Genomic DNA, 22,038 nt, shown 5'->3' on the forward strand with positions numbered 1-22,038 from the left:
CTCTCTCTTTTTTTTTTTTTTTTTTTTTTTGAGACGGAGTCTCTCTTGTCACCGAGGCTGGAGTGCAGTGGCGCGATCTCCGCTCACTGCAAGCTCCGCCTCCCAGGTTCACGCCATTCTCTTGCCTCAGCCTCCTGAGTAGCTAAGACTACAGGCGCCCGCCACCATGCCCGGCTAATTTTTTTGTATTTTTAGTAGAGACGGAGTTTCACCGTGTTAGCCAGGATAGTCTCAATCTCCTGACCTCGTGATCTGCCCGCCTCGGCCTCCCAAAGTGCTGGGATTACAGGCATGAGCCACCGCGCCCCGCCAGATATTTTTTAAAATATTAATTAATTAATAAATTTTTGATACAGGTCTTGCTCTGTTGCCCGGGCTGGAGTGCTGTGGTGCGATCATAGCTCACTGCAGCCTTGATCTCCCGGGCACAAGTGATCCCTGGACTCAAACAATCCTCCCACCTCAGCCTCCTGAGTAGCCGGGACCACAGGCATGCAACACCATGCCTGGCTAATTAAAAAAGATATTTCTTTGCAGAGACAGGGTCTCACTACGTTATTCAGGTTGGGTCTCGAACTTCTGAGCTTAAGCAATCCTCCTGCCTCAGCCTCCCAAAGTGTTGCGATTACAGGCATGTGCCACAGTGTCTGGCCTCTTATTTATTTATTTATTTATTTATTGAGACGGAGTCTCCCTCTGTTGCCATGCTGGGGTGCAGTGGCGCATTCTTGGCTCACTGCAACCTCTGCCTCCCGGGTTCAAGCGATTCTCCTGCCTCAGCCTCCTGAGTAGCTGGGACTACAGGCGTGCACCACCACACCCAGCTAATTTTTGTATTTTTAGTAGAGATAGGGTTTCACCATGTTGGCCAGGATGGTCTCTCTCTCCTGACCGTGATCTGCCCACTTCAGCCTCCCAAAGTGCTGGGATTTCAGGCATGAGCCACTGTGCCTGGCCTCTTTTCTAATTAATACTTTTTAGTTCTAAGTCAATATTACGCAAGTTAGAATTTTTTGTTTGTTTGTTTGTTTGTTTGAGATGGAGTCTTGCTCTGTCACCCAGGCTGGAGTGCACTGGCACGATCTCAGCTCACCGCAACCTCCACCTCCCAAGTTCAAGCAATTCTCTGCCTCAGCCTGCCGAGTAGCTGGTATTACAGGCGCCCGCCACCACGCCAGGCTAACTTTTGTATTTTTAGTAGAGACGGGGTTTCACCATGTTGGCCAGGCTGGTCTCGAACTCCTGACCACCCATCTCGGCCTCCCAAAGTGCTGGGATTACAGGCGTGAGCCACTGCGCCCGGCAGCAAGTAAGGCTTTACAATATAATTACATTTAAAGATAAATAAATAAATTACAGAAGACGTTGAGGGCTAAATTTACTTTGGGAACAGATTATTTTTCAAAAAACTTTTCATTTTGGGCCAGGTGCAGTGGCTCATGCCTGTAATCCCAGCACTTTGGGAGGCTGACGCAATTGGATCACGCGGTCAGGAAATCAAGACCAGCCTGGCCAACATGGTGAAACCCCATCTCCACTAAAAATACAAAAATTAGCCAGGCGTGGTGGCATGTGCCTGTAATCCCAGCTACTCGGGAGGCTGAGGCAGGAGAATTGCTTGAACCTGGGAGGTGGAGGTTACAGTGAGCGGAGATCCAGCCACTGCACTCCAGCCTGGGTGACAGAGTGAGACTACATCTTGGAAAAAAAAAATAGTTACACGTTCACGGGAGGTTGCAAAGAAACATATAGGGAATTCCTATGTACGCTTCCTCCAGCCTCTGTAAATGTTGACTTTTTTTTTTTTTTTTTTGAGACGTGGTCTTGCTCTGTCGCCCAGGCTGGAGTGCAGTGGCACTACCTTGGCTCACTGCAACCTCTGCCTTCCAGGTTCAAGCAATTCTCCTACCTCCACCTCCCGAGTAACTGGGTTTACAGGCTCACACCACCACGCCTGGCATTTTTTTTGTGTGTGTTTTTAATAGAGACGGGGGTCTCATCATGTTGGCCAGGCTGGTCTCAAACTCCTGACCTCAAGTGATCAGCCCACCATGGCCTCCCAAAGTGCTAGGATTACAGGTGTGAGCCACCGCGCCCAGCCAAATGTTGACATTTTACGCAGCTATAGCACAATATTAAAATCAGGTAGTTGAGACTGGTATAATCCATAGAGCTTATTCAGATTTTACCTGTTACACATGCACTTATTTGTGTATGTCTGTGTCTGTGTGTGCATTATCTTTTTGCAGATACTGCACTGAGAAATTAAGTCATCTAGTTCTTAAGGTACACGGGTATATATTTTAATAGAACTATAGAATTTGATGCTGTGTTGGGAGAAATGTTTCTTACACCGAATTTTGCTTATACACAAGTAACGTAGCTCAAGTTAAGTTATCTGCCTGGCCCATGTATGCATTTTTTTTTCATGTATGCATTTTATATTGTCACTTCTGCTGCCCAGAGCAGCCTCCTATCTGCTCAGGTAGGCCATCTCAAGGCAGAACTATAGTCCTGGATCTGGTCATAAGTTCAGGTTCAGATACTGACCAGCATTAGGGACATGGAATCACAGTAATCAAAATCACAAGTCTAGCAAATGACAAAATTCAAGCATATAAAAATACTTATTAATTTAATAAATGATAAGGAACACCTGTGTGCTGGTTAGTATACTCTCTCTCCCTGTAGACAACTCATATATGAAATAAAATTACATTCAGAATATAGTGATGGCATCAGAGCAAGCAGAGTAAGTTTGATGAATGAATGCTTTTATACCTGTAGTAGGGTTTGACCCCTGTGAGAAGACCCCCAGTGATCCCTGCCTCCTACTATTTACAGCTTGTGTGATTCCCCTCCCCTTGTATATAGGTTGGACTGAATAACTCACTTTTTTTTTTTTTTTCAGAGGGAGGCTTGCCCAGGTTGGAGTACAGTGGTGAGATCTCAGCTCACTGAAACCTCTGCCTCCCAGGTTCCAGCGATTCCCCAGCCTCAGCCTCCCCAGTAGCTGAGATTACAGATGTGTGCCACCACACCCAGCTAATTTTTGTATTTTAGTAGAGACAGGGTTTCACCATGTTGGCCAGGCTGGTCTCGAACTCCTGACCTCAAGCAATCCACCCGCCTCGGCCTCCCAAAATGCTGGGATTACAGGCATGAGCCACCGTGCCCAGCCTAAATAACTCACTTCTAACAAATGGACATAGAAGTATTAATAACAGGATGCCACTTCAGAGATTAGGTTACAAAAAGACAGTGGCTTCTTCTTGAAAACTTTCTCTTGTTCTTTGCTCTGAGGAAAGACAATTGGTATGTTGTGAACTGCCCTATGGAGAAACTTCCAGTGAAAAGTCATGAGGAACTGAGTTCTTCAGTCCAACACCTCATGGGGTTGAAAACTAAGTCCTACCAACAACCATGGGTGAGCTTGGAAGTAGATCTTCCCACTGATTTCATGAGTGACCCTGAGCTAGAGGTACCCAGCTAATCAGCACCCAGATTCCTGACTCACAGAAACTGTGAGACAATCTATGTTTGTTGCCTTAAGGCACTAAGTTTTGGGATAAATTGTTAGTAGCAATAACTAACAATACCAATCATACGATGTGAAATACTAATTTGAAGCATTAAAATAGAATAGAGGAAGGAAATAAATTCAATAGGTTGTAGTTTTGTGGGTTTTTTTTTTTTTTTTTTTTTGAGACACGGTCTCATGCTGTCACCCAGGCTAGACTACAGTGGTGTGATCATGGGTCACTGCAGCCTCCATCTGCTGGGCTCAAGTGATCCTCCTACCTCAGCCTCCTAAGTAGCTGGGACTACAAGCACACACCACTATGCCCAGCTAATTTTTGTATTTTTTTTTTTTTTTAGAGATAGGTTTTCACCATGTTGCTCATGCTGGTCTCGAACACTTAGGTTCAAGCAATCCACCCGCCTCCGCCTCCCAACGTGTTGGATTACAAGTGTGAGCTGCCATGCCTGGCCAATAAGTTGTAGTTTTTTTATAGCTTCTTAGACATCAAATCATACTGACTAGATTCTTATTAGTGGCTAATTTAATCCAGTTTATGTTGAGTCTTACTAGTTTTACTTTCAGGGATCACCTTCAGACAAACTTCTGTTTGCATCTAACTATTGATTCCAACATACTGCATATACCTACTGACAACTAAATATTTACTGATTCATTCATACATAAATTCATCACGGCTGCTGGAGATTTAAAATGGCATCCAAAATGGCATACTAATTCCCTTGGTCTTTATTTTGTTTGCTTTTTTAGAGATAGGTTTTTGCTCTGTCAGCCAGGCTGGAGTGCATCCAGGCTGGCACAATCATAGCTCACTGCAGCCTTGAACTCATGGGCTCAAGTGATCCTCCCACCTCAGTCTCCCAGGTAGCTAGAACTACAGGTGCAGGCCACCACATCTGGCTAATCTTTAAAAAGTTTTTTGTAGCCGGGCACGGTGGCTCACGCCTGTAATCCCAGCACTTTGGGAGGCCGAGGTGGGCGGATTACGAGGTCAGGAGATCGAGACCATCCTGGCTAACATGGTGAAACCCCGTCTCTACTAAAAGTACAAAAAATTAGCCGGGCGTGGTGGCGGGGGCCTGTAGTCCCAGCTACTTGGGAGGCTGAGGCAGGAGAATGGCGTGAACCCGGGAGGCGGAGCTTGCAGTGAGCCGAGATCGCGCCACTGCACCCTAGCTTGGGCGACAGAGCGAGACTCGGTCTCAAAAAAAAAAAAAAAAAAAAAAAAAGTTTCTTGTTTTTTTGTAGAGATGAGTCTCACCATGTTGCCCAGGCTAGTCTTGAACTCATAGTTTCATGTCATCCTCTCACCTCAGCCTCGCCAAATGCTGGGATTACAAGTGTGAGCTACCATGCCCGGCTACAAAAAACCTTGGTCTTTATTTTAGATTAATGTTTATAAGACAGTTGAATGCTGAATTCATTCCTTAAAAACGCTTTTTTCTTTTTACAGAAAAGAAATAAATATTTAATGTTCAACATTTAGAGAAATAGACAAACAAAAAGAAAGTGAAAGTCACTTTTTTTTTGAGACAGGGTTTCACTCTTGCTGCCCAGGCTGGCGTGCAATGGCGTGATCTCAGCTCACTGCAACCTCCGCCTCCTGGGTTCAAGTGATTCTCCTGCTTCAGCCTCCTGAATAGCTGGGATTACAGGGGCCCACGACCATGCCTGGCTAATTTTTTGTATTTTTAGTGGAGACAGGGTTTTACCATGTTGGCCAGGCTGGTCTCGAACTCCTGACCTCAGGTGATCCACCCACCTTGGCCTCCCAAAGTGCCAGGATTACAGGTGTGAGCCACTGCGCCTGGCCGAAAGTCACTTTTGAATCTGACACTTAGACAGGACTGCTATTGAGATTGAATGTACTTTTTTTTTTTTTTTTTGAGATGGAGTCTCACTCTGTCACCCAGGCTGGAGTGCAGTGGCATGGTCTTAGCTCACTGCAGCCTCCGCCTCTTGGGCTCAAGTGATTCTCCTGTTTCAGCCTCCCAAGTAGGTGGGATTATAGGTGCCCGCCACCATGGCCAGCTAATTTTTTGTATTTTTAGTACAGATGGGATTTCACCATGTTGGCCAGGCTGATCTTGAACTCATGACCTCAGGTGATCTGCCTGCCTTGGCCTCCCAAAGGGAGGGATTACAGGCATGAGCACCGTGCCCGGCCTGAATGTGCTCTTGAATTTCAGTTGACAGCATTTGCCTTTCCTTTCAAAACTTGGGAAAACACTCTATCCTTGGTTAAACAGATAATTGATTTCTTTAAAACTCAATTTCCTTAATGAAATATCTGAAAGTTTAGCTGTATATATCTAATCTCTAATAACTCAGTATCACAAACATTTAAGATTTAGTACGAGCCTCGGCGACATGGCAAAACCCTGTCTCTTAAAAAAAAAATACAAAAATTAGGCTGGGCGCGTTGGCTCACGCCTATAATCCCAGCACTTTGGGAGGTGGAGGTGGATGGATCACCTGAGGTCAGGAGTTTGAGACCAGCCTGGCCAACATGGTGAAATCCTGTCTCTACTGAAAAATACAAACATTATCCAGGTGAGCCGGGCGCAGTGGCTCACGCCTGTAATCCCAGCGCTTTGGGAGGCTGAGGTGGGCAGATCATGAGGTCAGAAGTTTGAGACCAGCCTGGCCAACACGGTGAAACCCTGTCTCTACTAAAAATACAAAAAATTAGCCAGGTATGGTGGCAGGCGCCTGTACTCCCAGGTACTTGTGAGGCTGAGGCAGGAGAATCGCTTGAACCTGGGAGGCGGAGGTTGCAGTGAACTGAGACCATGCCACTGCACTCCAGCCTGGCAACAGAGTGAGAATCCATTTCAAAAAAAAAAAAATTAGCCAGGCGTGGTGGCAGGCACCTGTAATCCCAGCTACTCAGGAGGCTGAGGCGGGAGCATCGCTTGAACCCAGGAGGCAGAGGTTGCAGTGAGCCGAGATCACGCCACTGTACTCCAGCCTGGGCGACAGAGTGAGACTCTATCTCAAAAAATAAACAGATAAACTAAAATAAAATACAAAAATTAGCTGGGCATGGTGGTGTGCGCCTATAGTTTCAGCTACTAGGGAGGCTGAGGTCAGAGGATCGAATGAGCCCAGGAGGTGGAGGTTGCAGTGAGCCCAGATTGCACCACTGTACTCCAGCCTGGGCAACAGAACAAGAGCCTGTCTCAAAAAAAAAAAAAAAAAAAAAAAAATTAGTACCACTTACTGATGTTATAAGCACTATACTAGACAACTTTTTTCCATTATTTTATTTAAACCTCACTGAACCTTGTGTGTTGGGTAATAAGATTACCCTCAGTTTTCAAATGAGTAAACTAAGGTTTAGAGAGGTTAAGTAATCTGCCCAAAAAAGATCATAAAAATAAGGAGTTTCATGAAAGGGATTCCATCTCAGTTGTTTGACTATAAAACTTATGCTCACACCACTCTGCTGTAGTTTCTCCCTCAAACTTTTTCCCCATTATACTTTTTAAAAACGCAAAATGTCATTTAAAAAAACGTTCATAGTCAGAAAAATCGTCAGATTCCAGTTATTAAAAAACCAACCTAATTTATCCACACCTCTGTACCATTCCTTTGAAAGTTTTTGAAGTTAGTGTCTCTAGGCAAAAATTTTAAGATCTAAAAGAAATATACATTAATAAAATTCTTTTCCTGCTGAAATAAAACAGTGAGTGTTACCAGTGATTTGCCTCATTTTGAAACTGGAACTATCATCAGAGAGCCAATTTCCATTTATATAAAATGACATAATACTGTTTCTGATTATAATTTCTGTAAAGTTATAGCCAATTGTTACAGTTGAAAACTAGATGTTTTTCAGCAAAATGTCCTGCGGTTGTGCGGTTTTATTATAATGAAATAAATGCGTGGTTTGGGAAGAAAGAGCAGAGAATATGACCATGGAATGCTAGAATAGAAACAAATTTAGAGACCACCTACCTCATCCTCCATATTTTAGAGATGAGAAAACTGAAGCCCAGAGAGTTAAACATTTCTGTCTCTTTTAGGTTGTCATAGTACACAAAGTATAAGATTAATGGCCTGTGAAAATTTTCATTTGATAATTGAGACAGTCTTGCAAATATACTTAACCAATTTCTAAAGCTGTATAAATAAATGAAAAAAATTAAAAAATATAATACCTGGTACATAAAAGTTGCATAATACTTATTTGTGAGTGAACAAATGAATAAAACAATTTATTGCAGCCGGGCATGGTTGGTGGCTCACGCCTGTAATCCCAGCACTTTGGGAGGCTGAGGGGGGGGTGTATCACCTGAGGTCAGGAGTTTGAGACCAACCTGGCCAACATGGTGAAACCCGTCTCTACTAAAAAATACAAAGAAATTAGCCAGGCATTGTGGCACATACCTGTAGTCCCTACAGTCCCAGCTACTTGAAAGGCTGAGGCAGGGAATTGCTTGAACCTAGGAGGCCGGGGTTGCAGTGAGCCGAGATTGCACCATTTCACTCCAGCCTGGGCGACAAAGCGAGACTCCCTCTCAAAAAAAAAAAAAAAATTGCTTTCATTTTTCAAATTCTCTCATGGTCCTTAAAAATATATATATATATATTCATTACTTTAAAAAATAAATAAAAAATACATATGTATATATTTTGAGACACCCAAGCTGGAGTGCAGTGCAGTGGTGCAATCATGGGTCACTGCAGCCTTGACCTTCTGGGCTCAGGTGATCTTCCCACCACAGTCTCTCAAGTAGCTGGGACCACAGGCACATGCCACCACACCCAGTTAATTTTTTGCATTTTTTAGAGATGGGTTTTTGCCATGTTGCCCAGGCTGGTCACCAACTCCTGGGCTCAAGTGATCCACCCACCTTAGCCTCCCAAAATGCTGGGATTACAGGCACGACCCACCGTGCCTGGCTGAAATTATATATATACATATAATTATTATATGGAGTTTCGCTTTTGTTACCCAGGATGGAGTGCAATTGCATGATCTCGGCTCACTGCAACCTCTGCCTCCTGGGTTCAAGCAATCTCCTGCTTCAGCCTCCTGAGTAGCTGGGATTACAGGTACCCGCCACCATGCCCGGCTAATTTGTGTATTTTTAGTAGAGACGGGGTTTCACCATGTTGGCCAGGCTGGTCTCGAGCCCTGACCTCAAGTGATCCGCCCGCCTCAGTCTCCCAAAATCCTGGAATTACAGGCCTAAGCCAACGCACCAAGCCTGAATTTATATTTTATATGCAGTCATACTACATACATATAATTTGTTGCTTTGCTTTTTGTACTTGAGTTACTGGTGCCCACATTCTTCCGTATTGTTATGAAATATAATCCTTTAAAGTACTTACTGCAATTACAATACTTCTAAGTCGAATTCTGAAATGATCATAAGTAGAGGTGAATCCAGGTTTTGGGGAACTCTCATTAAGAAAAAAAAAATGTAGCCGGCCGCACTGGCTCACGTCTGTAATCCCAGCATTTTGGGAGGCCAAGGTGGGCAGATCATGAGGTCAAGAGATGGAGACTATCCTGGCCAAAATGGTGAAACCCCGTCTCTACTAAAAATACAAAAATTAGCTGGGTATGGTGGCGTGCACCTGTAGTCCCAGCTACTTGGAAGCCTGAGACAGGAGAATCGCTTGAACCCAGGAGGCAAAGTTTGTAGTGAGCTGAGATGTGCCACGGCACTCCAGCCTGGCGATAGAGCGAAACTCCGTCTCAAAGAAAAAAAAAAAAAAGCAGAAATTTCTAATGACTTCTAGATTCTGGTCAGCAGAAATTGAAGAAAAAAATTGACTTTGTGAGATCTTTGGGGAAAAATAAAAAAATACAAAAATAGATTACTTTTAAAATTTCCACAAGGCCAGGTGCGGTGGCTCATGACTATAATCCCAGCTACTTGGGAGGCTGAGGCAGGAAAATCACTTGAACCTCAGAGGCAGAGGTTGCAGTGAGCCGAGACTGCGCCACTGGATTCCAGGCTGGGTGAGAGAACGTGACTGTGTCTCAAAAACAAAACAAAACAAAACACAGAACAAAAAAACACCCCAAAATCATCCAGGCATGGTGCCATGTGCCTGTAGTCCCAGCTTGGGAGGCTGAGGTGGGAGGATCACCTGAGCTAGGAAGGTCAAGGCTGCAGCGAGCCGTGATGGCACCACTGCACTCCAGCTTGGGCAACACAGTGAGGCCCATCTCAAAAAAGAAAAAAAAAATGTATATGAAAAGTAACAACTACTACAGAACATTTGGAAAACAGAGAAAAGAAAAAAAGAAGCACCTATAATTTCATCAGACTTATGCTATATTCCCTTCTTGTGTTTTCTTCATTAATGCAGATTCCGTTTTATAAAAACATGCTTGAAATAAGTAGACCCAGTTATTTTCTTCTCACCAAAAGTTTAGTATTAGGGCATTATTACTATTATTATTATTTTGAGACGGAGTCTCGCTCTGTCTCCAGGCTGGAGTGCAGTGGCACAATCTCGGCTCACTGCAACCTCCGACGACTCCCTGGTTCAAGCGATTCTCCTGCCTCAGCCTCCCGAGTAGCTGGGATTACAGGCATGTGCCACCGTGCCCAGCTAGTTTTTGTATTTTTAGTAGAGACGGGGTTTCACCATGTTGGCCAGGATGGTCTCGATCTCCTGACCTCGTGATCCGCCTGCCTTGGCCTCCCAAAGTGCTGGGATTACAGGAGTGTGCCACCACGCCCGGCTAAGGGCATTATTATAATGGAATATTTCACATTCATGGCAAATCCCAATTATATTTTATATAAAACAACTTCAGAAAAATCAAGAAGAAAAAAGGTCTGTGTTTTACTGTTGTATTTCCATTCTTATTTTTAAAATTCGTGTTCAAGATTATGATTCTAATGTATACAAGAATGTACTATTCTGCTTTTTTTCTTACATTATATCATAAGCCTTTCTCCATACTACTGCATACTACTAAGGCAACATTCATAGTAACTACAGCATCTGAGAATAAGATTTAGTTTATTAAACTCAGTCAGTACAACTGTAAGTGAAAAGCTAAGGCAGGCAAAAGTGTGATAAATCAGAAATACAGAATGAGTGCTTTTGGTTTGCCTGCAGGTATAATGTAGAAAACCTAGACAGGGAAGTTGGAACTCAGAAATTCAAGCCTTCCAACTAAATGTCTAAGTCAACAAAAAATACCAACATAATCTTAAATTGTATATATACTTTTCTTTCTTTCTTCTTCTTTTTTTTTTTTGAGACAGGGTCTCGCTCTGTTGCCCAGACTGGAGTACAGTGGCACAATCACAGCTTACTGCAGCCTCCACCTTGAGGGCTCAAGTGATCCTCCCATCTCAGCCTCCCAACTACAGGCACACACCACCATGCCAGGCTAATTTTTAAAAATTTTTGCAGAGAGAGAGTCTCTGTATGTTGCCCAGGCTGGTCTCGAATTGCTGGGTCAACTGATCTGCCATGGTCTCCCAAAGCGTTGGGATTACAGGTGTGAGCCACCACACCTGACCTGTTTTTTCTTTAATAATTGGGAACGTGGCAGAATATTATTCAATGGTAAAGACTTATTGTGATATGATATTATTAGGGTTTTCATTCTCAAAATTGGGTAAAGTTACCCCCAAAGAGGTTTTTCTTTAAAATTTAGCAAAGCTGGCTGGGCCTGGTGGCTCATGAATCCCAGCACTTTGGGAGGCTGAGGTGGGCAGGTCACCTGAGATCAGGAGTTCGAGACCAGCCTGGCCAACATGGAGAAACCCCATCTCTATTAAAAATACAAAATTAGCCTGGCACAGTGGCACATGCCTGTAATCCCAGCTACTCAGGAGGCTGAGGCAGGAGAATTGCTTGAACCCGGGAGGCAGAGGTTGCGGTGGGCTGAGATGATGCCATTGCACTCCAGCCTGGGCAACAAGGACAAAACTCCATCTCAAAATAAAATAAAATAAAATTTAGCAAGGCAACACAAATCCTTACTGTATAGAACATGCCAAAATTTGGTCATGGTTTTCAGGATTCAATGACATTTGTTATTGGAAACCAGCTTTTATGTTTTAAATAAGCTTTTGCATTGACATTCATTAATTTCATAGCATAAACTTTTTGCTTTCAAGCTTCTTGTTCCTTTAATGTTGTCCTGTTGTAGGAATTCAAGCCACATTTTAAAAATTCAAAAACGTAACATACATTGAGGAAACAGTCCATATGTCCGTTGCTGAGTGAATGAACAAAATGTGGTATATACATATAATGGAATATTAGTCAGCCTTAAAAAAGAGGGAAATTCTGATGTATGCTACTCTGAAGACATTATGCAAAAAAGCTAGTCACAAAAAGACAAATACAGTACAATCCCACTTATATGAGGTACCCAGAATAGTCAAGTTCGTAGAGACAGAAAACAGAACAGTGGTTATCAAGGGATGGAAGGAGGAGGGAAAGGACATTTATTTTTATTGGGTATGAAGTTTCAGTTTGGAATGATGAAAAAGTTCTGGAGATAGATGATGGTCATGGTTCTACAACAATACGAATGTACCTAATGCACCTGAACCATACACTTAATATTAAGATGGTAAATTTTATATTATGAATATTTTACAATTAAAAAAATCCCCCAATCTATAACATACATTGGGAAAAGTGCATTTTACCTGTATATTCAGTTTAACAAATAATTACTAAGCAAATATATGTAATCACCACCTAGCCCCCAAAATGAAATATTATCAGAGTAACCTGTGTCCCTCCCCATCACAACCCTCTTCCTTCCTGAGTAATCACTATCATGGCTCTAACATTTGCTTTTGAAAATCATATACTGTGATGTGGTAATGCAGGATAAGTTAAATCTACACTACAAAACGCTACAGAATATTTCTTTTAATTTCAATTTTTCCATAAGTGCCAAAAAAAAAAAAAAAAAACACCCCACCTAATAACTTTTAAGTGCTCTTTCTCCCCTTCCTTTGCTCTTGAAACTTCTGATTCTAAAACCTATTTTGGTTCCACAGTTGACCTCACCTGCAGAGTTTAATTAAAAAAAAAAAAAACCTTCAGTGTAAATTTTCATTCCTCCTGCTCTCCCTTGCCTCCAACTACAAAGAAACAATGATTTAAACCCTTTGTGCCCTTTTAGAAAATTACACAGATACCCCATTGTGGAACCCTATAATCCCTTCGTGGAAAGGAAGAGATTAGCATATGAATACAAAGCAAAATGAATCCAGAATACAAAATGATCTACTGGATTGTGAAGCTCTTGTATGCTTAAAAATGTATTTATTTCCTCTTTTTGTATTGCCCCTTTAGTGGTCTCGGGGTTAAGGGAATTGAGCTTCCCTTTCTGGTTACCCGGAAAAGGATTAAAAACAAAACAAAACAAAAAACAAAAAAACACCAGATTCTAAGAGGTGCAAAGCCAGCAGATGGCTCACAGCGCCAGTGGAATCGCCAGTGGAATCTGCTACCCTCGACACGAGCCTGCTTGCCGGCGAGGAGTGTAGAAAGTGCTGTTCACAGACTGCGTGGTGAAGGAGAGAAAGCGACAGAAGAGAGAGCCATAGTGCTGACGTTGAAGGCCCGGCCCTGTGAGGTTGCACAGGGTAAGTGGCGTTGGCCAGGCGGCAGCGGCGAAGGGGAAGGAAAGAGGATTTGAGCTGGGGGCGGGGCTTGCGGCACAACGTGGCTCCTGATTGTTGGAGTGCGGCTGCCAATCTCGCAGAATCGCTCGGTTAACCAGTGCGCTGGCGAGACGCGCTCAGATATACTGAGTGAGCCCTGAGAAGCAGTCTCAGATCCTGACGGTGCAGCAGCCCGCAGCCTCAGCCAGGGAGTCCCAGCCGCTTTCAATGGAGGAGAAGCCCGGCCAGCCACAGCCTCAGCACCATCACAGCCACCACCATCCGCACCATCACCCTCAGCAGCAGCAGCAGCAGCCGCACCACCACCACCATTATTATTTCTACAACCACAGCCACAACCACCACCACCACCATCATCACCAGCAGCCTCACCAATACCTGCAGCATGGAGCCGAGGGCAGCCCCAAGGCCCAGCCAAAGCCGCTGAAACATGAGCAGAAACACACCCTCCAGCAGCACCAGGAAACGCCGAAGAAGAAAACAGGTCTGGGAGGGAGGACGGGTGGGGGAAGGGGGTTGGGGGTGGAGGACAGGAGAGATGGGGGTGGGGCTGGATCCGAAAAGCGCGGACGGGGTCGGGGTGTGTGTGTGTGTGTGTCCCCTCCGGCTCTGGGGATGCCCCTTTCATTCTAGAGCTCGGGCTGAGCAATGGGGTTTGCAGCGCCCTCTCCTTCCCTCCAGCATGGGAGAGGCCCAGCCAGGCCAGCGTGACCTTCCTGGCCCCGGCCCCGGCTGAAGGGAGACCTGCTGGGTCGGCCTTGCAAGTCCAATCTCATTATTCTTTTCCCATTCACCTCCCTGCGTCCCTGGAGTTACCTCAATTTGGGGGCCCTGAGATGGGGTAAACTTACCCCCCCCAAAAAATCCCTCGAGGTGTAACTCAGGAAGGCCTAGCGAATCCCGACTCGGATGGTGTCGCGAGACCCTTTTGCAGGCGGCGAGGAGTGGGTAGGTAGGGTGAGTTGAGGAAGTGCCCCTCACCCGCCACCCCAAGCCCACCTGTGGCCTTGGGGCTCCCCGTCTCGGTGGGGGGGGCTGTTGGGACCCCTCATCTCACGGGTCATTTCCACCACTAAACGCCCTTTTTGGGCGCCGGACCCCGCAGTCTTGTCCCGCGGCTCCTCCCGAGGCCGGCGCCCCGCGCCCGCTCCCCCCAGAGCCGGCGCGGCTGGAATGTTCTCTCCTCCTCGCGGGGCCGCTTCCTGTCCGCCATGTTGGAAGCCGATTCCTGTCACCGATTCCGGCCCACTGAGGAGCGGAGGGGGAAGGGTGTCGAGGGCCACACGGGGCGGCGGAGCCGGGTGACCCGGGATCACCACCGGCCGCAGCCTCGCCCCCTGCACTGCGGGGGCGCCGGCGCCCCCCGCACCGCGGCCGCCCCTCCCCCCGTCGCCGGCCGGGGTTGTGTAACCCGGTGGCGGCGCGCGGCCCCGGGCGGGTCCCTGGGGTGAGGGGCGGGGGCGGTTGGGGTGGGGGAGGGAAGCGGCCACGAGGGGAGCGGCCTGCGCAGGGCCCCGCGCGCCAGCGGCCGCGTTTCCCGCTCCCGGGTGCGGCGGGAGGCGCGGGCAGTCGGGGCGGGGAGCCGGCCTCGAAGCGGAGCTGAGAGGGAAGGAGGCCGCGGGCGGCGGCCGCGGCGCTCCTAGGGGCAGGAGGCCTGGGGGGGCGGCGGGGGGATTCATTTTGGGTAGAGGCGGTGCCTGAGGCCGGGTGGGGTACCCAGCGGGAACCCAGCTCCCCGGTCACGAGTTTCTCTGCCACAGGAACCTCGTCTCCTGCCAGGTTCGCTCACGACTCCGCCTCTGAGGCTTTCACTTGGGCCTTTTCCTTCTAGCAGCTCATTTTCTACCAAAAAAAAAAAAAAAATCCAAAAACCTTGTTCCATTCCCCTCCCGACCCAGCACTTACCTTCTGAGCTTGGGTAGTGTCTTTGAGGTGAGGGATTTTAAAAAATGTTAGGGTGGGGAAGAGTGCGAGCTTTTTGACCCCTCTTTCTTGTCCTTAAGGGTGAACCCAAGTGGCTCATCCATGAGGTTAGACTACTACCATCTTGCCTCGGATGAGGCTTCTCTCCGTGTTAAAAAGAAAGGTGTTTTTCGTATTTTAAAATCGATATTGATCCCCAAACTAATCTTAATAAACGAGAAATTGAGGGTAAAAGTCATGTAAGAAAGTATTTCACGAGAAGTGAGTTTAAAAGTTTATAACCCACGCAGATTTTAAAAAATAAGGGCTCTTTATAAATCGAAGAGAAATGAAGCGTAAGAAAGCGTATGTTAAACCCAGCGTATCAAATTTGATAGAAGGAATTGTTGAGAGCTGGAGAAATACTAAGTGCTTTTTTATTGCAGATTGTAACTTGAAGACTGAAATTAGAATGTCAGATTTTCCATTTTGGGACTTCGTAGGGACCCGATAGTATGCAATAGAAGTGAACACATACGCACGAGTTAGGTGTTTTAATCCTAAAGATTTGGAACAGTTTAAAAACTGTTAGGGACTGTATAACTAGATTTTTTAGCATTAGATCTTGTTCAAAAGATGAGAAAATACTACCATATTATGGCTGCATAAGGCAATATTACTGTTGAGATTGAAAAATTGTATCTCATCGGTCAGGTTAATATACTCTTGCCAGACTTCTCTCTACATGTAGAAGCAACCCCTGAACCATTCAAGGTGGTATTCCTCCAAATATTTCTTATCTTGGAAGGGGTGGATAAAGAGGAGGAAACTGGAATTAGCAGTTTTGACAGAATGTAAACAATTTGGGGCGAGTGTATGATTTGGTCACAGTACTGTTGCTTTGACATGCATAATGCTAATAACTAAGAAAACATTACAATATTTTTGAAATTTATCTGTAACATGTTGAGGTAGGCTTTGGTAATCCATTGCTCACAAACCTAAAGAGGAACAGTTTTTTTTAATCCAGAAGAGGGCGCAAGAGAAGGCCAAATGTGTTGAGTAATTTGTTTCTAATTGAAAAGCTAGATGTATCAGGACTCAAGTTTTGCTGAGTCTTTTGGAAGTAGGGTTAGTATAAGCAGCCCTAAATAAAGCGCTAGGAATCCTTTAATTTCTTAAATTTATTCTATAATGTTTACATTTTTCTTAAATATCTACTATTTAAAAAGAAAATTTCTTTCCAGCATACTTCATACATATCAACAAGGTTGTCATGAGAAAAACTTTATGTAGTTAAACAAGATTTTCTTTTCTTTTTTTTTTTTTTTTGTTATTAAAACTTGCGGGTGGGAGCACAGTGGCTTCTAAGCCGTTTTTTCATTGTTTGGTGATTTCCAGTATCTGAGTCGCTACATACTAGTAATCTTAGGAAGAATTATTCTTGTTAGCTTTGGTTCAGCTCAGTTTGGAGATTGGATTTTTTGCTATTTCAGATTGCTCATCTTTAATTGAAATCTGAAAAGTTGTGACTAATGGGCCCAAGGATACAAACCTTTGTTTAACCTGTTAGCATATTAAATGATACAGGTAGGTCTTATCCAGAGTTAGGTAAGGAGATAAAGTTATATCTGTTAAAAATGATGAGAAGAGCCTTTATTTAGGAACTTTATGCTTTTCTTTCTTTTTTTTTTTTTTTTTTTTTTTTTTTTTTTTTTTGAGACACAGCCTTACTCTGTGGCCCAGGCTGGAGTGCAGTGCAGTGGCATGATCTCGGCTCACTGCAACCTCTGCCTCCTGGATTCAAGCGACTCTCCTGTCTCAGCTGGGATTACAGGCATATGCTACCACGCCCAGCTGATTTTTTTTTTTCTTTTTTTTAGTAGAGATAGGACTTCACCATGTTGGCCGGACTGGTCTCAAACTCCTGACCTCAAGTGATCCACCTGCCTGGGATCCTAAAGTGCTGGGATTACAGATGTGAGCCACTGTGCCTGGGATTTTTCTGAGGAAAAAAGCTTTTAGAAAACATCCTAAGCAATAATCTCTTTCTTCCTGTTTCATAGTTAAAATTGTGCCACCAAAAATTTGATTTGATTGGCTATCATAGCTTTTCCAGCAGCCAAAAAAATTTTAAAAATGTAACCCTGTGGAATCTAAGAACTCTTAAGAGTTCTAAGAAATCTAGGAGGCCGGTGTGGTGGCTCTCACCTGTAATCCCAGCACTTTGGGAGGCCCAGGCGGGCAGATCACTTGAGGTCAGGAGTTCGAAACCAGCCAGGCCAACATGGCGGAACTGGGCATCGTGGTGCATGCCTGTAATCCCAGCTACTCGGGAGGCTGAGTCAGGAGAATCTGGGAGGTGGAGGTTGTGGTGAGCTGGGATCACATCACTGCACTTCAACCTGGGCCACAGAGCGAGAATCTGTCTCAAAAAAAGAAAAAAAATAACTGTTATAAGATGTATTCTCTCGTGGTACAAGTTTTGTGCCAGTCTGTTTTAGGAATGATTATGCATTGAGTATGTTTTCTTGGGTTACTTTAATACAGGAGAAGAAAATGCCTTTATTCAGTTTTAGTATTTGTACTTTTTTTTCTAATGTAGAATGAGTAAGTCCTGTTGTGAATCTAATAGACTTCTACATTAATTTATTTTGGAACAATGGTTCTCAGACTTATAAAAATGGCAGTATTCCTATTAGACTCCTCACTTCCTGCTGCCTTAAATGTGTGTGTGGAGTGTCCTTCTATTGTGTATCTTTCTTTTTTCTTTTTTTTTCTTTTTTTTGGAAGTGGAATTTTGCTCTTGTTGCCCAGGCTGGGGTGCAGTGGCCCAGTGTGGGCTCACTGCAACCTCTGCCTCCCGGATTCAAGCCATTCTCCTGCCTCAGCCTCCCAAGTAGCTGGGATTACAGGCGTGCACCACCATGCCTGGCCAATTTTGTATTTTTAGTAGAGACGGGGTTTCACCATGTTGGTCAGGCTGGTCCTGAACTCCTGACCTCAAATGATCCACCCACCTTGGCCTCCCAAAGTGCTGGGATTATAGGCATTAGCCACTGCACCCGGCCTTGTATATCTGTTTCTAATGACTTGACCTCAAGATGCTTTTGTGAACATTTCATAAAAAGGTAGATAACTAATAGCACCATTTTGTTACAGTGGAAAACTATTTGAATCACCTATAATAGAATTGACTTTTTATGGTAGTTGAAGGTTTTTTTTTCTTTTCTTCTTGAAAGAGGGTCTCACTTTGTCACTCAAGCTAGAAGGCAGTTGTGCCATCTCAGTGCATGTTCACTGCAGCCTCGACCTCCTGGGTTCAAGCTATCCTCCTCCCTCAGCTCCCCCAGCTGGGAGTATAGGCACATGCCCCACGCACAGCTAATTTTTGTATTTGTAGTAGAGACAGGGTTTCTCCATGTTGCCCAGGCTGGTCTTGAACTCCAGCAGTCTGCCTGCCTTGGCCTCCCAAAGTGCTATGTTTACAGACATGATCCACTGGCAGTTGAAGACTTTTAATTAAACCTGAATACCATAACACTAAAAAATTGGATGCTTTTTATTGTAGTTTTGTTAGTAAATATTTTCTCATTGCATCTTTTGAGTCAAGGCAGTATTACATAGTGATAGGAAACCATGGATTGCAGATAGACTGGAGGTCAGATTTCCAGTTCTGTCACTTTGACTTGGGCAATTTACTTCATCTCTCTTAAAGTCTGTTTATCTAAATGTAAAATGAAGAAAGTATGTTTTATAAAGGTTGGAAACATTGGTACATAGATATTTTGGTTTCACGTATTAACAATATCCAATATCTGGGAAATGTCAAAATGAAATTTAAGAATACTTTAGAAAAAGTTGACAAGTGTTAGATATTTGTCTGATAGATGCCTTGGAAACTGCTGATAGTGACTACCAGCTATTTATGGTTTTGTAGAAATGAAGTCTTTAATTTCCTTGTAATAATTACTGTTTCAATAAAACTTGATTTTTGCCCAGAGGGCATCTCTGCTCTGAATTGTAAAGAAAATTTTAGGCCGGGCGTGTGGCTCACGCCTGTAATCCTAGCACTTCGAGAGGCCGAGACGGGCGGATCACGAGGTCAGGAGATCGAGACCATCCTGGCTAACATGGTGAAATCCTGTCTCTACTAAAAATACAAAAAGAATTAGCCGAGCATGGTGGTGGGCGCCTGTAGTCCCAGCTACTCTGGAGGCTGAGGCAGGAGAATGGCGTGAGCCCGGGAGGTGGAGCTTACAGTGAGCGGAGATAGCGCCACTGCACTCCAGCCTGGGCGACAGAGTGAGACTCCGTCTTGAAAAAAGAAAATTTTATAACAGCCTTGTGAGAGTGATGGGTAGATTGATTCTGTTAGATGAGAGGTATTTGGCATACTGCTTAAGAGGTCTTGTCTTCTCTGGCCTCAGACTTTGGTTTGAATCTTTGCTGAGTTCTACCTCTTGCTTTGCTTAGCAGTAGGTTGCATTTCCTAGTCTGTAAAATGGGGCTGACAGGTGTCTTCTCATAGAGATGTGAAATAATATAAAGCTACAGCTCATAGCATAGTGTCTAGCATACAGTAAATAGTTCTTAAATGTTAGGTATTAGTGTAATTTACATGTTGTGATTTTTTTTTAATCCTTTTTTTTCCCTCCCCTAGGCTATGGTGAACTAAACGGTAATGCTGGAGAAAGAGAAATACCTTTAAAGAACCTGAGTTCTGATGAAGCCACCAACCCTATTTCCAGGGTCCTCAATGGCAACCAGCAAGTTGTAGACACTAGCCTGAAGCAGACTGTAAAGGCCAACACCTTTGGGAAAGCAGGAATTAAAACCAAGAATTTCATTCAGAAAAACAGTATGGACAAAAAGAATGGGAAGTCTTATGAAAATAAATCTGGAGAGAATCAGTCTGTAGATAAGTCTGATACTATACCAATTCCAAATGGTGTGGTAACAAATAATTCTGGTTATATTACTAATGGTTATATGGGTAAAGGAGCAGATAATGATGGTAGTGGATCTGAGAGTGGATATACAACTCCTAAAAAAAGGAAAGCTAGGCGCAATAGTGCCAAGGGTTGTGAAAACCTTAATATAGTGCAGGACAAAATAATGCAACAAGAGACCAGTGTCCCAACCTTAAAACAGGGACTTGAAACTTTCAAGCCTGACTATAGTGAACAAAAGGGAAATCGAGTAGATGGTTCAAAGCCCATTTGGAAGTATGAAACTGGGCCTGGAGGAACAAGTCGAGGAAAACCTGCTGTGGGTGATATGCTTCGGAAAAGCTCAGATGGTAAACCTGGTGTGAGCAGCAAAAAGTTTGATGATCGGCCCAAAGGAAAGCATGCTTCAGCTGTTGCCTCCAAAGAGGACTCGTGGACCCTATTTAAACCACCCCCAGTTTTTCCAGTGGACAATAGCAGTGCTAAAATAGTTCCTAAAATAAGTTATGCAAGCAAAGTTAAGGAAAACCTCAACAAAACTATACAGAACTCTTCTGTGTCACCAACTTCATCTTCATCATCTTCATCATCTACCGGGGAAACTCAGACTCAATCATCAAGTCGCTTATCCCAGGTCCCTATGTCAGCGCTGAAATCTGTTACTTCTGCCAACTTTTCTAATGGGCCTGTTTTAGCAGGGACTGATGGAAATGTTTATCCTCCAGGGGGTCAGCCACTGCTAACTACTGCTGCTAATACTCTAACACCCATCTCTTCTGGGACAGATTCAGTTCTCCAGGACATGAGTCTAACTTCAGCAGCTGTTGAACAAATTAAGACTAGCCTTTTTATCTATCCTTCAAATATGCAAACTATGCTGTTGAGCACAGCACAAGTGGATCTGCCCTCTCAGACAGATCAGCAAAACCTGGGGGATATCTTCCAGAATCAGTGGGGTTTATCATTTATAAATGAGCCCAGTGCTGGCCCTGAGACTGTTATTGGGAAGTCATCAGAGCATAAAGTGATGGAGGTGACATTTCAAGGAGAATATCCTGCTACTTTGGTTTCACAGGGTGCTGAAATAATTCCCTCAGGAACTGAGCATCCTGTGTTTCCCAAGGCTTACGAGCTGGAGAAACGGACTAGTCCTCAAGTTCTGGGTAGCATTCTAAAATCTGGGACTACTAGTGAGAGTGGAGCCTTATCCTTGGAACCCAGTCATATAGGTGACCTGCAGAAAGCAGACACCAGTAGTCAAGGTGCTTTAGTGTTTCTCTCAAAGGACTACGAGATAGAAAGTCAAAATCCTCTGGCCTCTCCTACGAACACTTTGTTAGGCTCTGCCAAAGAACAGAGATACCAGAGAGGCCTAGAAAGGAATGATAGCTGGGGTTCTTTTGACCTGAGGGCTGCTATTGTATATCACACTAAAGGTAACTCATTTGTTTCCTATACAAAGATTTTTATTGGCCAATTTAGTATACTGTTTATATTAAGAGAATTTTAAGAGAATTAGTTGTTCATATTAAGAGTATTTTAAGAGAATGACAATGTGGATAAGCAGCTGGTGTCAAACTAATTCAGGGTCCTTGGAACTAGTATGATTAAAATTTAGAAGAAATGTTCACTTTTCCAACTTAAAAGGATTTTTAAAAATACAAACATAATTGACCTACCTGGTTCAAAGAACAGAAGTGAGGAGAACTTGCTTAAAGGTATTGATGTTATATTTTCTCTTGACTGAGTGCTTGAAAAAAAATTTTATTGAACATATGTTCTCCTTCCTTGGCTTTTTTGTCTTCGCCTTTTTGTTTTGTTTTGTGTTTCTTTTCTTCGAGATGGAGTCTCACTCTCTTGCCAGGCTGGAGTGCAGTGGCGTAATCCCGGCCCACTGCAACCTCCACCTCCCAGGTTCAAGTGATTCTCCTGCCTCAGCCTCCTGAGTAGCTGAGATTACAGGCACGCACCACCATGCCTGGCTAATTTTTGTATTTTTAGTAGA

At 44.1% G+C, this 22,038-nt stretch overlaps 1 protein-coding gene across 1 annotated transcript in view; it reads left to right on the plus strand.

The window, feature by feature from the left end:
* NUFIP2 (nuclear FMR1 interacting protein 2) overlaps positions 1-22,038 on the plus strand; it is a 133,800-nt gene that overhangs the window by 82,523 nt on the left and 29,239 nt on the right. Inside the window, exons 3-4 of the mRNA XM_511374.9 lie at positions 12,848-13,663; positions 19,745-21,469. Of these exons, the coding sequence (XP_511374.4) occupies positions 13,387-13,663; positions 19,745-21,469 (2,002 nt within the window). The 5' untranslated portion in view covers positions 12,848-13,386. The remainder of the gene's footprint in view (positions 1-12,847; positions 13,664-19,744; positions 21,470-22,038) is intronic.

This window comes from Pan troglodytes, chromosome 19 (genome assembly GCF_028858775.2).
Source record: "Pan troglodytes isolate AG18354 chromosome 19, NHGRI_mPanTro3-v2.0_pri, whole genome shotgun sequence".
In the NCBI taxonomy this organism is placed as follows: Eukaryota; Metazoa; Chordata; class Mammalia; order Primates; family Hominidae; genus Pan; species Pan troglodytes.